The sequence below is a fragment of the Amblyraja radiata genome, chromosome 9 (assembly GCF_010909765.2).
Source record: "Amblyraja radiata isolate CabotCenter1 chromosome 9, sAmbRad1.1.pri, whole genome shotgun sequence".
NCBI classification, from domain to species: Eukaryota; Metazoa; Chordata; class Chondrichthyes; order Rajiformes; family Rajidae; genus Amblyraja; species Amblyraja radiata.
The window spans coordinates 33,674,046-33,689,621 of NC_045964.1; the positions used below are offsets into that span (position 1 = coordinate 33,674,046).

At 42.9% G+C, this 15,576-nt stretch overlaps 1 protein-coding gene across 2 annotated transcripts in view; it reads right to left on the reverse strand.

Annotated features, from left to right (window-relative positions):
* Positions 1-1,707: 1,707 nt before the first annotated feature.
* aspg (asparaginase) overlaps positions 1,708-15,576 on the reverse strand; it is a 60,525-nt gene continuing 46,656 nt past the window's right edge. Inside the window, exons 14-16 of one of the 2 annotated variants that reach the window (XM_033027048.1) lie at positions 8,844-8,943; positions 8,557-8,622; positions 1,708-4,710 (exon numbers count right to left, since the gene is read on the reverse strand). In XM_033027048.1, the coding sequence (XP_032882939.1) occupies positions 4,699-4,710; positions 8,557-8,622; positions 8,844-8,943 (178 nt within the window). In that variant the 3' untranslated portion in view covers positions 1,708-4,698. The remainder of the gene's footprint in view (positions 4,711-8,556; positions 8,623-8,843; positions 8,944-15,576) is intronic. The other variant, XM_033027049.1, reaches the window with a different exon arrangement.

Genomic DNA, 15,576 nt, shown 5'->3' on the forward strand with positions numbered 1-15,576 from the left:
AGTGTTAGTTTTGCTTATGCAAAGGACAGGATTAACAGAAATAGACACACTACATAAATGTGGGCAGCACAGCGGATTGAGCCTCTGCTTCACAACGCCAGAGACCGGGTTCGATCCTAACCTCTGGTGCAGTCGGTGTGGAGTTTGCCCGTTCTCCTTGCAACCGCATGAGTTTTCTCCGGGTGCTCCGGTTTCGTCCCACATTCCAAAGACGTGTTGGTTTGTTATTTAATTGGCCCTCTGTAAATTGCCCCTAGTGTGGGAGTAGTTGAGAAAGTGGGATAATATAGAACTAGTGTGAACGGGTGATTGATGGTCAGTGTGGACTCAGTAGCCCAAAAGGCAGAATGTTTCCCCACTACTAAATTCCTGCACTGATGTTTTGGCCAAAGATGGATATAGACAATGTGTGAATAAAACATAACATTTTCCCCACAATGTATCCGTGGCATTATGGACAGTTATTGAGAGTGTGAAACGCTCCATGATATCAAATGGTGCATTGAAGAATCATCAGATGACCACTCTAACAGTGGCCCACATTGTTTCTGTGTTGCTTTTAGTTTTGGTTTAGAGATACAGCACATCTCAATAACCGGCAAGAAACAGGTCCTTTAGCCCACCCCAACCAAAAATCACCCGGTACCTAATTCTACAATTTACAGAGGCCAATTAACCTCTAGCGCTGCACCACTGTGCCGCCCTATGGTTCAAGACCCATTCTTGATGCCTGAGTATAATAATCCAGGTTAACTGTAATGCAATACTGAGGGATTGCTGTACTATTCGGAGTGTCATCTCTGACATCAAAACCAAGGCCACCTCTGCTCTCTCAGACAGACTTGAACTTAAAGAAAAATCTCACGATTTTTCTTTCGAACATTTTCCCCAATGACCGTAATAATATTTTTCCCCAATCAACCTCTGTAACAGGTCACCATCCAGTCATTTATGATATTGCTGTTTGAGGATGCTTGCTTGGTTTCTCACATTACATACTTTTACAGTGTAATGATTGATATAATTTAGCATAAATAATGTTATGAAACAAGATCTAAAATACCTGATACTGTACTTTATATGTGAATTGTTTCCTACAGCGACACTTCAATGCATGAAAGTTAATACAGGTCCACCACCGATTTCCAGCACCCTTGGTTCCAGTGTTTTTTTCGTTTTGACAGACCAGAGGTCACGGTCTTGGGGGGGAGCCTGTAGAGTCAGCCTCGGAAGTTCTAAAGGAACAAATCTGCCGGTTCCGGCCAAGCTGGAGCTCCAGGGCCACTACCACAGGAGGTAAATTTGACCTACCGATCAGTCACAAAAGTCCGATGAGGTCTAGATCGGCCATCTCACCCGGCCCAGGTGCCACATTTTCGGGAGCACTTCTGGGTTGGGGGGGGAGATTTCAAGTGCACTCTTATAATTTTATCCAGATTAAAGGAGGTGATGGAATATCAGTTGCTGGAAAATTGGCGGTGGGCCTGTATAACCTTGTACCATATTCATTCTAAACATTGATCACATGTAATTTACAGTATTATTCAATGGATAAGTTAACAAATCCTGAAGGAAATCTATGCTCTTAACATTGACATGCAATAATATGGATCAAGAAGTCAAGTTAAGTGTTTTATTATATGTCCCAAATGGAACAATTAAATTCTCACTAGCAGCAAATGCAGAGACATAAAAAGTGTTGCTTTAAAAAGCATTTTATTTAACATTTTGTCAAGCAAACAATAAAAATCAAATGAGCAAAATAAGATACAAATAGAAGAATAATGTTCAACCTTGTAGATAAACATTAGAATGGCTCAGTGTAATTTCAAGACAAAAAGCACATTTATACCCTTAGCCAAGGGACATTTCAAACCTTTAACATAATAATAAATGCCAAGCACAAGTGTAAACCAATAACAGAGAATAGCAAGCTGAATGAAGAGCTAGATAAACTATCAATTCTTGACATCCCAGGGCAATAATGTGGTAATTAGTTATCAAATAAAATTCGTTCAACAGGAGAATCCATTACAGAGTGGTAAACTAGTAAAGAGTAGCCTGATAAATCTCATAGGATTATCCAAAATGAAGTAATAACATTAGAAATCCAAGCTCGACGCCGGTAAATTAATTGAAACGATCAAGGGAAAAGGGGTTCACTTATTCACGGAATTTTGAAAAGTAAATTACGTGGAGTAATAACTTCTAATGGAGTAAATAAAATTGAAACAGTGCACATGATGGAAACTTCAGCTGAAAGACTGGTGGAGGAACTCAGTAGGTCACGCAACATCTGTGGAGGGAAATGGTCAGACCACTTTTTGGGCCAGTTCTCTTCTTCAGACTGGAGTAGAGAGGAGATAATTGAGCGGCGATGAGGTCCATTATCCCCACAGATGCTGCCTGACCCACTGAGTTTCTCCAGCAATTTGTGGTTTTTTTTGTTTAAGGAAAGAAAGATGTCACACATGGTCCAAACAGGGGCAGGGTGGTGAAGATGATGAAATTGAGGAGTTTGCATGGGAACCCTAATTGGTGATGTAGTGGAGGACAGAATTGAGGGTTTGTTTTGAAAGATGTGTCCAACACAGCCAGTAAAAAGACAGGCATAGCTAGGGCCCATTTAATGCCCCTGTCCCACTTAGGAAACCTGAACGGAAACCTCTGGAGACTTTGCGCCCCACCCAAGGTTTCCGTGCGGTTGACGGAGGTTTTTTCAGTCTCCCTAATGATCGAAAGTGGTTTCCGCTTCTTCTATGTTCCGGCGATTATTTCAAAACATTCAAAACCGGCCGCAACTAAAAATAGGTTGCCGTTTTAAAAATAGGTAATTTTAGTCAAAGCCGGTTGCGATGCTAGTTGAAGGTGGTTGCAGGTAGTGGAAGGTCTTAGTGGAAGGGGCGCAAAGTCTACAGAGGTTTCCGTTCAAGTTTCCTAAGTGGGACAGGGGCATAAGTGACCATGGCTACCCCTTTGATTAGAAGTGAAAGGAATAAAAATAAAAGTAAGAGTGGAAGGACAAGTTCTGCTAGAAGAACAATGTTAGTTGGGGGGAATGTTTGTCAAACTAGCAATAATCCTACAATATAAATATTGAAATGTAATGACATCTGATAGAATTCTACCATGCAATAATTCTACACCATTTGTAATAATTTTCAGACCAATATTATTGAGAACAAATACGAAACAATAGATTAGGTAAACTGCATTGGTAATGTGAAGCTGCATTCCTCGACACTCTTGGTTAGACTTTAGGTTTCAATTATGCTTTTATTGTCACCTGTACAAAGTGCAAACACACAGTGAAACTCTTTTCCTACAATGTCCAGTCGAGTATTGCCACACCCAATGTGCCCCAACTATTTTTTTAATATCCACTGCCAAGGATAACTTGGAAGGGGAAAAGTTTAATGGAGATGTGCAAAGCATGTTCCCCTCCCCCACCACACCCAACTTGAAACGTCACTTATCCATGTTCTCCAGAGACGCTTCCGGACCCGCTGACTTGCTCCAGCATCTCGTGTCCTATTTTACTTTCGGAAATGGTCTTCATTATGCACAAATGAATGAAATTTGGACGTACAAACGTAGATTAGGTGGACGGAATAGATTGCGAAAGTGCATTCCTCAGTGGCATCAAGTGATGAGTAATGAAAGTGGGAGCAAGGCAGCATTCTCAGGTGAGCTAACCGACATAATTGGCATGGACGAAATCAATTTTAGCCCACCATGAGATTGCCATTTCTATTGCATCAACAGTCAGCTAAACACAAATCTAGTAAAATATCCGAGTGACGCAACATGTTCAACGAGTGTAGATCAATTCTCCAAGCACATAGTTTAAGCAATGGCAAAGAAAATGTCCATAATCCCCCCCCCTCCCCCACTGTTCCATGGGTGAATGATACATGAAAATAAATACTTCCATCAATGGATCTTACAATGCCACAATACCTCTGCCACAGAAGGTAGTTGAGGCCAGTCTCTGCCACAGAAGGTAGTTGACGCCAGTTCATTGGCTATAATTAAGAGGGAGTTAGATGTGGCCCTTGTGGCTAAGGGGATCAGGGGGTATGGAGAGAAGGCAGGTACAGGATACCGAGTTGGATGATCAGCCATGATCATATTGAATGGCGGTGCAGGCTTGAAGGGCCGAATGGCCTACTCTTGCACCTATTTTCTATGTTTCTATGTCTAATGTTCACAAGAGTGGCAGAGACCAGGCCCTACAAACTCCAGTGGTGCAGAAACAAGGTGCTGATGGTGGTTTATACCAAAGATAGACAAAAAGTGGGTTAGTTAGCATCTTTGGAGAAAAAGGATGGGTGACGTGTGGGGTCGGGATCCTTCCTCAGACTGAAGGGTCCCGATCCAAAATGTCACCATGCCCTTTTCTCCAGAGATGCTGCCTGAGCCGCTGAGTTACTCCAGCACTGTTTGTCTATCTTTGATGTAAACTCCAGTGTTGCCCTGTCCGCCCACTGGTTCAAATTACTTGCTTTTTTAATACTTGAAATATGATCTATGTTGCATTAAAAGTTTTCCGCGACATCCATTTTATATAAAAGGAGCTTTAGCAATCTAAAAGCCACTAAACATTTTCAATCGCATCGTACAGGTTCACGTTTACTTCTGTTACACGCCAGAGCACACATCCATCTCATCATCAGACGACGGCAGACTCTACTGAAGTCATTCCCTCAGCTGGAAAAAGAAAACAAAATTCGGCAAATTGTCACCTTGAGATTATAAAAGTGCAATAAAACTAATGCAAAATGATAAGCATCTGTGAATCCTCAGTTACAATGATGAATGTATAAATTCTGCTTCTAACAAACTAAAATTAGTTGGGTAAAGGGGATTTATGCGTCAAAATCACACCAGGATGTACATCATCCTCCTCTTCTTGTGGAAAGATAAAGTGTAACTGGACAGTAATATAGAATCATTAAGCTAGTAACTGTAGTTGTTTGGCATGAATGGCTATATGATATTTGCAGGCATGCCCAATGATCATTTTGGTCAAGGGGTCATTGCTGCAGACTTCAACACCTCTTGAATGGTGGCTGCACTTTTTCCTTCTCATTCCCCAGAAGTCTAGAAGGAAATTGGACCACCTGGGGCAAAGACATATTTATTTTCTTTGGGTAAAGACAAGGGAGAAGGGAGGGGAAGAGAGTCATCAGGCTAAGCCACTAATCCAGAATGAGCCCAAGGGGTGGTTGTTGAATAGGATCAGCCACAGTGGGCTTGGAAAGTGTAGGGTGCACATTGGGCACTGGGGGGAAAATCAGGGAATCACGGTGACCAAATGTAGAAACAAAGAACTGCTGATGTAAATGTATGGACAATTACTTCCATAAAGTTTATTCAAAACATGAGAAAGAAATTACAAAAAAAGAAATACTGGAAGAAACAGGAGCTACTTTCATTTTGGTGTCCACCCAAGGACACAGTGTAACGCGCGTAACGCACGTTTCAGTAGATAACAGGAATATTGCTTGTTTGCTCATATTAAATCTGTGCTATCTACTTAGAGCGGCAGAGTGGCGCAGCGCTAGAGTTGTTGTCTTACAGCGCCAGAGACCCGGGTTCGATCCTGACTACGGGTGCTGTCTGTAAGGAATTTCTACTTTTTCCCTGTGACCTGCGTGGGTTTTCTCTGGGTGCTCCAGTTTCCTCCCACACTCCAAAGACGCAAATTTTTGCAGGTTAATTGGCTTCTGTAAATTGTCCATAGTGTGTGGGATAGTGCTAGTGTATGGGGATTGCAGGTTGGCACTGACTTGTTGGGCCGAAGGACCCGTTTCTGTGCCGTATCTCTAAGCTATCTCCTTTCCACTTTAATATTTGAAGTGATGATAGTTGTGTACAAATACGTTCAACATTTATTCATTGCTTTTCTTTTAAACTTCTAAACACAAACCCATTTGCTTCAATATGACTCCTTAATAACCCAATTTACATGCATTACAACCTTGAATGCCTTAAGTATTGTGGGCTCCAGGAGCAGTAGGCAGATAAAGCTACAAAATGATACAGACAAATATTCAAACCAGCTGCCAGAGTCCGTTATTGCTTTCCTCATTTGTTTCAAGAGTTTTCCTCTCGTTTCAACGTAAGTGTTTAAATAATTCCTAACTAGATAATGATTTCATTAAACAATTACTTTACTGCTTTCAATAGAAACAGGATGTTTGCAAAAACATTAAGACAACTTCAGAGTTCTTTGAAGCTTTCGAATACAAAAAACAAGTTATTTATCTAAAATAAGGAACGTTTCTGACTAACAGTGTGGCTGTTTACATGTCGAGATATTAAATGCTAATATGGTCTTTTGTAAACATTGTGGTTACTGAGGAAGAATTTAATTTTCCCCAAGTACCATTTGCAAAGTTATTCAACAGGATCATGACCAATGAACAAAGTTTGTGTTCCGACCTAAAAATAGTTTTGAAGTCTCCCTCAACTCCTTATATTTGCATCTGATATAAATGTATCATATGTGGCGCAACAGTACTCGGGTTCGATCCTAAGGGTGCACTCTGTACGGAGTTTGTGCGTTCTCCCATGACGGCGTGGGTTTTCTCCGGGTGCTCCAGTTTTCTCCCACACTCCAAAGATGTGCAGGGGATTTGTAGGTAGCGAGACAGCATCTCACTCAGGCAGCATCTCTGGAAAAAAGGATGGGTGACGTTTCGGGTCGGGTCCATTCTTCAGACTGTTATTTGGCTTCTGTAAATAGCTCCTAGTGTGTAGGGTATGCGGCGATGTATGGTCGGCGTGGACTCAGTGGATTGAAGGGCCTGCTTCAAGGCTGTATCTCTACGACACTAAACTAATTACATATGGCTCTTTTACCGCTAATTCTTTCAAGCATTTTCTCCCCAAAAGTAAAGGACATTTCAAGAGAAAAATTATGATCATTGCAGTCTGGCAAGTCCCTGATTTGCAAAGCAAGACTTCACCACCAACCTCCAAATCGCACATCATCCACCCTAGATTCAGGAAGAATGCAGTAGGTTATTAAGAATCTCTCAGCAATTCTACAATTGGGTTGGGCCATGATTAGATTTTGAAAGCATCATGCTGATCAGGTTTGTCCTGACTTGCTGCTCAAACCACAGATCCTGTAATCACATCAACACGGAAAAACATGCTCTTCTTGTCTTTGGATTGTCTTGTTTTTAGAAGCTGGTCTCTCCTAGCTTTATTTCTTCCTCCTACAATCAGTTTGAAGAAGGGCCCCGACCCTAAACATCACCTATCTATGCTCTCCAGACATGCTGCCTGACCCGCTGAGTTACTCCAGCATGTTGTGTCCTTTTAGAAACATAGAAACATAGAAATTAGGTGCAGGAGTAGGCCATTCGGCCCTTCGAGCCTGCACCGCCATTCAATATGATCATGGCTGATCATCCAACTCAGTATCCCGTACCTGCCTTCTCTCCATACCCTCTGATCCCCTTAGCCACAAGGGCCACATCTAACTCCCTCTTAAATATAGCCAATGAACTGGCCTCGACTACCCTCTGTGGCAGGGAGTTCCAGAGATTCACCACTCTCTGTGTGAAAAAAGTTCTTCTCATCTCGGTTTTAAAGGATTTCCCCCTTATCCTTAAGCTGTGACCCCTTGTCCTGGACTTCCCCAACATCGGGAGCAATCTTCCTGCATCTAGCCTGTCCAACCCCTTAAGAATTTTGTAAGTTTCTATAAGATCCCCTCTCAATCTCCTAAATTCTAGAGAGTATAAACCAAGTCTATCCAGTCTTTCTTCATAAGACAGTCCTGACATCCCAGGAATCAGTCTGGTGAACCTTCTCTGCACTCCCTCTATGGCAATAATGTCCTTCCTCAGATTTGGAGACCAAAACTGTACGCAATACTCCAGGTGTGGTCTCACCAAGACCCTGTACAACTGCAGTAGAACCTCCCTGCTCCTATATTCAAATCCTTTTGCTATGAAAGCTAACATACCATTCGCTTTCTTCACTGCCTGCTGCACCTGCATGCCCACTTTCAATGACTGGTGTACCATGACACCCAGGTCTCGCTGCATCTCCCCTTTTCCTAGTCGGCCACCATTTAGATAATAGTATCTTAGTAACAAATTGTTAGAAGCTGAAAGTAGACACAAAGTGATGGAATAACTCAGCGGGTCAGGCAGCATCTCTAAAGAAAAAGGATAGGTGATATTCCGGGTCGGGGCCCTTCTTCAGAAGTCAAAATCAGTTGCCCTACCATGGCTTGGAATTGATCCAGCTGCGTTCCCTAACGATCTGCTTTCCTAAAGATCTCCAAGGGGAGCAATATACTGTACACGGAGCTATAACTTGCAGGCACTTATTGTGCATTGCTCTCGTTTAGTGCACTTGTCTACAACAGTTATGGAGACACGTCACATAGCATTTTCCCCATATACAAGAAAGTCGATACCTTTATTAATTTGAAAGAATGAATTAAGATGAGAGATATGATTTGGAATTTCATTATAATTTGGCACAGTTTTGATTACGGCTGAGAAATTGCCGGCTTCATGAAACTCTTACCAGGTTGTTTGGCTCCAGTCTAACTTGAAGGAATGCAGCCACCTCTTCATTACCAGTAGTTAAAGCCTGGAGGCAAAGGCAGAAATGTTCATGCACCCAACTGAAAAATGTGATTGATATCAAAGTGCCAATGGCTGTTTTTGAGCGGCAGCTAATGAGCAACCTAGCTAAGAATGTGTAAGCACCATGTGCGTCTCATTTGGTTCGTCTCATTTGTCAGCTCCAAGAATATTTTATGTGGCTCTTCCCTAGTCCCTGTCAAAATACAGTTCAACATATTTGCTTACAACTTGCAGAGGATTTTGTCCATCGTAGCTGCATTGATCCAAGTCCACTCCAGCGATCTGCCAAGTCTCCAATCCTTCCACATCACCGAATGCTGCCAGGCTGTTTACAATAAACAACATTTTACATTTTGTCTTGCATAGGCAAAGAAACAGAAGCAATATATCTCTTACTGTGAGTGGTTGGATTAATTTTGTTCTTGTTTGAATATGAAAAAGATACAACTCCTTTGGAAAGATACTGTAAATGTTCAACCTGTGTCATTGGCAGTTATGGGGAAACCAGGCCACTTGTAGAAGCAAGGTTTAGTTTAGTTTAGAGATACAGCATGGAAAGGCCTTTCGGCCCACCAAGTCCATGCCAGCCATCAACCTCCTAGTTCTATGTTATCTCAGTTTCTCATCCACTTCCCACACACTAGGGGCAACTTACAGAGCACCAATGCACCTACAAAGGTGAAGATAATTGATAAAGGGAATAAACCAATAAAGAAATTGATTTGAAATGACGGGGAGAGGATTAAAGAATACTGGGTGCCACAGTGACAGTAGTAGAGCTGTTGCCTCAGCGCCAGAGCCCTGGGTTCGATCCTGACTACATGTGCAGTCTGTACGGAGTTTGTATGTTCTCCCTGTGGGTTCCCTCTGGGTGCTCTGGGTTCCTCCTACACTCAAGACGTACAGGTTTGAGGGTTAATTGGCTTCTGTAAATTGTAAATGGTCCCTAGCATGCAGGTTAGTGCTTGTGCACAGGTTGACCACTGGTGCAATGATCGGTGCGGACTCGGTGGGCCGAATAGCCTGTTTCTGCACTGTATCTCTAGACTGAAAGGTAAATTGTAAACTGTTTCTGGCGTCTTAAAAAAAGGTCAGGATCACCTATCACCAATTAAATTTCACAGCTCTGTCCCTTGTGAAAGCTATATGATTAAATAATTAAAAAGATAAAACTTTCCAATTGAGATGTGTTTTTTTTTAAAAGAAAAGATCCTGACTGAGATACTGAAATCTGATGCACAAATAGTGCCACATAGTGTTAGGAGATCAGTAAAATCCCACTGGGACAATGCCAAATTCTAAGAAGTGTTTTCTACAAAGGCAGCAGGCAAATTGAAAATGTCAAAACAGGCTCTTCCCTATATCATAGTGACTCGTGCTGTTAGGAGAAACCTGTGAAGAGGATTTGCCTCAGCATATACCTCCTTTCACAAGATGTGCTACTATCTTTTCACATACATAAAGGGTCAACTATTTCCCACCCAGGACATCATTATAAACAGTCATTTTCTGAGTCCTATTTACAATGTCAAGAAAATACACATACTATAACAGACCGATGCAGGAATTAAAATATCATACAAAATATAAGTACAACTCAAAATAATTTCTTAGCAGGCATGAGTAGAACTGCAAGTGGAGGTTAAACCAGTAAAAGTACTTACAAAAATGGCGGATGTGCAGGAGTGGGGCGCCATTGTGTATGGCTGCTCTGCCTGCAGTCCGTCTTTTCACCCTTTTTAGTGTCTAAAAACTTTTTATTTTGGAGGTCTAATCTTTTTATGTGGGGGGTGGGGGAATCTGTATTTTCTCAGTCCTACCTGGTCGGAGATGCGGTTTTCCTCCAACTCGCATCTTCGCCCTCTCCGTGCGGGCTACCATCAAGACTGGAGCGGCGTTTACTGCCGGGATCGGCCGGGACTACAGCTTCGGCGGCGGCACAGCGCTGAGACACCATCACGGAGTCGCCGTGCAATAAACTCCGGAGTGCTGTGACCGCCGACTCCAACATCCGAGGAGCTGGGGCTGCGGGCGTCCAGCCGCGGGAGTTGCTGGATTTAAAACACCGCGGAGCCTGGGATCCGAGATCGCCAGAGTCGGAGCTCCGACCAGCGTGGCCTGAGGACTACGGGTGCCGCGGTCTCCGGGGAGGAAGAGGCCGCTCCAGACATTCCAAGCCGCTGAGGAGTGTTCACCCGACGCCGGAGTTCCATCTTCCCAGCAAGAGGGCCTATAACATCAGGCCGCCATTGTGGCGACTGGCCGCGGAGGCCTCAAATAGGCCCCGACCTCGGGTGGACTAGGAGGAGGAGGAGGACTGGACTTTTTGGTGCCTTCCCTCACATGGAAAGTGTTGATTCTGCTATGGGTGGGGACGTTCATGTAGAATTCTACAGTGTATTGTGTCTTTTTTTTCTTTTTATATGGATGTATGGTAATCTAATTTATTTTCTGTCAAGCACCTTGGCTTCAACATGATGTGATTTAAAAGTGTTACATAAATAAATTACTTACAATATTGCAGATTCAAATGTAAATGTCAATAAACACAATCATAATGCTTTGTTTTGAATTAATGTTAAGCAGTAATGGCATAAATCATATAAAGTTAATTTTTTAAAAAATCTTTGAAGTTAATAAAAAAGCCACAGATGTATCTGATATAAATGACCCGAACTAGCCACCCTTAAATGTTGCATATTTAGTTTCTCTGTACAGTCCCAGACAACTGACTGTTAGCAAATCCACTGACTTCAAAACTAATCTAATTATCTTTTTTACTGAACGTTCACTTTATTTGAGGGCCACTGGAAAACAATCAGAAGTAGAGAGACAATATGCTGGAGTAATTTAGCAGGTCAGCTAGCTTTCTTTCCCCCATCTCTGCAACCAGTCTGTAGATGGGACTCAACCCATTATGTCACCCACACATGTTCAACAGGGATGATGCCTGACTTGCTGAGTCACTCCAGCACTGTTTTTTTTTTGTTGTAAACCAGCATTTGCAGTTCCTGGTTTCTATAATTGGAATTATACATGATCTTTCTACATGATCTTTCTCTCTCAAAGACCAACTCAGTCAAAACAGGTGAGGAGTCTACCATGAAACTTTTTTAGCAACAACCACAGTGGTTCATTTACCCCAAAAGCTACTGGGCGAGTTTAAAAAACGAATACTCAAAAGTAAGTAAGCAGAAAAAATAATCTGAATGAGATAAATGTACTTTCAAACACTACTAGTTTGTATAAAATAAGCTGTTATAAATAGGCACCTTATCCTTAAGTTAACTAAATAAATAAAAAGATACAAATGTAGGAAAACATAAAATGCATATTTGAGTTTTGAAAACCCAAATCGCACCAGTTGTACAGTTGAGAGTTATTGCATCTCCTTTTCCTGTGATTGTAATGTACTGAGATACATCAGAAATGAGTTGCAAAATTACAGCAGGTCCAGTTGTCGACATCTAACAAGCCGGAGGCATAGGACAAGAATGAACCCATTAATGCACAAGGCAGATTCTGACAAAGCCACAGATGATAAAACATCACAATAATTGACTTTGTTTGCTGTAAAGAACCAGCAACTTCATGTAAGACAGCAAACAAGGGGCAGGCAGCACGGAGGTGCAGTGGTAGATTTGCTGCCTTACAACACCATTGACCTGGGTCAATCCTGACGTTGGGTGATAGTACCGTTTGTACATTCGCCTTGTGACTGTGTGGGTTTTATACGGACAGAAAGAAAGGAATAGATACAAGAACATTGTAGGAAAGGTTGTGTTTGCTTTACATTATGGGTTTGCAATGAATAGCACTATGACACAATGAGCGGGGTCTCGAATTGGAACTTTTCTCTTCCTGAATTACAACCCTGATTCCGACGGTATGGGAATGGGGCAGGAGGGAGCATCTGATAATCCACTCAATACAAACATTGTATGAAATAGCTTTAAAATTCACAATTAAGAAGATTGAGGGTCCAGAAGAGGTTTACAATTGATTGGATTAACATATCATGAGTGTTTGATGACACTCGCTGTACTTGCTGGAGTTTAGAAGGATAAGGGAGAGGGGGGACGGACGACCGCATTCAATCTTACTAAATGACCTAGATAGAGTAGAAGTGGAGAGGATGTTTCCACTAGTGGGAGAGTCTAGAACCAGAGGCCATAGCCTCAGAATAAAAGGACGTCCCTTTAGAAAGGAGATGAGGAGGAATTTCATTAGTCAAAGGGTGGTGAGTCTGTGGAATCAATTGCCACAGACAGCTGTGGAGGCCGTCATATTTAAGGCGGAGATTGACAGATACTTGATTGGTAACGGTGTCAAAGGTTACGGGGAGAACGCAGGAGAATGGGGCTGATAGGGATCGATAGATCAGCCACGATTCACTGGCGGAGTAGAATCGATGGGCCGAATGGCCTATTTGTGCTCCTATGACTTATGAACCTCTTAACAGTATGTGACTCCACCAGATAGTTTTGGAAATAGGTATAACCCCTTTTAATCCAGAAACAAAAACAAATAGCAGGTCTAACAAGATATGGAAGAAATCTATAAAAGAATACCATTTCACAATGAATGATAGCGTGCAAAAAGGCTGGCACATAATAAAGACGTGGCATCGTATAGCACAGCTCGCATGTCCTTCAGGACATTGTGAAGTGCTTTACAGCAAATAAAGCAGATTTCTCCCCTTTCCTCCCCTCCCCAAAAAGTGGTTACTATAAGCGAGTTTGGTATTCTGAAAAACGCAAGGAATCATGGGATTTGTCAAAGGTCATTCGTGATAAAGAAAAAACGAACAAAGCGTTGGCTGTATAAACTGTGCATAAATTCTTATCTTTATTCAAAATTTATGTGTAAAAATATATTTAATCTGAAAAACGGGGATGCCAGGTAGCGGGAGAGTGGGGGGGTAACAGCGAAAGAAAGAGGGGGGGCAGATGCGAGTGGGAGATGGGGAGAGACTGGACTGGCCGAGAGACATTCTCGGCAGCTGAACTGCTGCGTGTGAACCTGCGTTTCATCCGTAGTCAGGATTGAACCTGTGTCTCCAACGCTGCAAGCGTTGTTGGATTGCTACTGGACCATCCCCGTCCCCTCCCGAGTGTCCCATCCCTCTCTGGGGGCGGCTGGAGATGTCCGGGGTAACTCTGGACTGACGGGACACCAGCGCGGAGCAGTGGCAGCCCCAGGCTTACAGTCAATGCGAAGAAGCGCAAACTCCAGCTCAACTCTGCTCTAACTCACGAGGAACCGGTTCCCCGACGGACCGGGGACTGTCGATTGGGACACCCGGGAGGGGAAGTGTGCAGCACCAAATCAGCACCGTCTGCAAAGTAAAGCGTTTTTACCGTACAATCAGCCCCAAACACGCTACTTGTGCATTTAAATTTGCAGATGACACTCTAGTGGGTGGTATTGTAGAGAACAAAGATGGTCATCTAAAATTACAGCAGGATCTCGATTAGTTGGACAAATGGATTGAGGAATGGTTGTTGGAGCTTAATGCAGGTAAGTGCGAGATATTGCATTTTGGGAAGGCAAACCAGGGAAGGAACTTGACAGTGAATGGTTGGGTTCTGGGGTGAATTGTAGAGCAGAAGGATCTAGGAATGCAGGTACATAGTTACCTGAAAGTGGCGTCACAGGTAAATAGGGTGGTCAAGCCAGCTTTTGGTACCTACGTTCATAGGTCATAGGAGTAGAATTAGTCCATTTGGCCCATTGAGTCTACTCTGCCATTCAATCATGGCTGGTCTATCTGTCCCTCTCAACCCCATTCTCCTACCTTCTCGCCGTAACCTTTGACACCCTTACTAATCAAGAACCTGTCAATCTCTGCTTTAAAAATACCCAATGGCTTGGCTTCCGCAGCTGGCAATGGATTCCAGATTCATCGGTCAGAAGATTGAGTATAAACATTGGGATGTTATGTTACAATTGTACAAGAAGTTGGTGAACCCACATTTGGAGAATTGTGTGCAGTTGTGGTCATCCTGCGAATGTGGTGAGTATTGGGACCTAGGAGTGAGTGGTGGAATATTGCGTTTGGGGACCAGCCCTCCCCGTGACGCTGCGCATGGCCCCCCCCCCCCCCGTTGTGGGACAGGACCCAACGGGTCCCACTTGGTGCAGTACTCTTTAAAAGTTTCTGTAATGAACAGACAAATGCAAATGAATCAGTACACCTGCAGCCACATTCTAGTTTGCTACACAATAGCGCCAGCCAGTACTAATATAGCACAAAAGCCGGTTCAACAAGATTTACAGAAGATTATGATCTTTAGGAGGGGTTCTACTGCAGTACACGCAACATATCAAGTCAATGAGACACTGCTTTGAGACTTGGAACAGGGAGGGACTGAAACATTCTAAAGGGTAAAAGTTAAGATGACAAAATCATAGATTTCATGAACATCCCCTTCCATGTGGTCATTATTCAAATGGCACCGTGGCGCAGCAGTAGAGTTGATGTCTGACAGCACCAAACCTGTGTTCGATCCTAACTATGGGTGCTATCTGTGAGGAGTTTGTACGTTCTCCCTGTGACGTGTGGGTGTCCTCCAGGTGTTCCGGTTTCCTCCAACATCCCAAAGGTGTAGATTAATTAGCTTCTGTCAATTGCCCGCAGCGTGTAGGACATAGAACTAGTGTGAACGGGTGATCAATGGTCAGCAAGGAATCAGTGGGCCAAAGGGCCCATTTCCATACTATTTCTCTGAACTAGATTAGAATACACGAGGCTCCACACGCCTCCACGCCCTTCAATGGCAAAGCTCAGTAGAAAAATGAACAGGCCTATTTTGCACATATGCAAACCAGGTAAACAAATATTTTCCCGATGCTGCCATGGCAACTCTAACATCATTTCTGCTCAGCATTGCAACACCACCCAATTTTGAAATAAAAATACCTGCGCAGTTAATTATAGACCAATTCATTGCAAAGT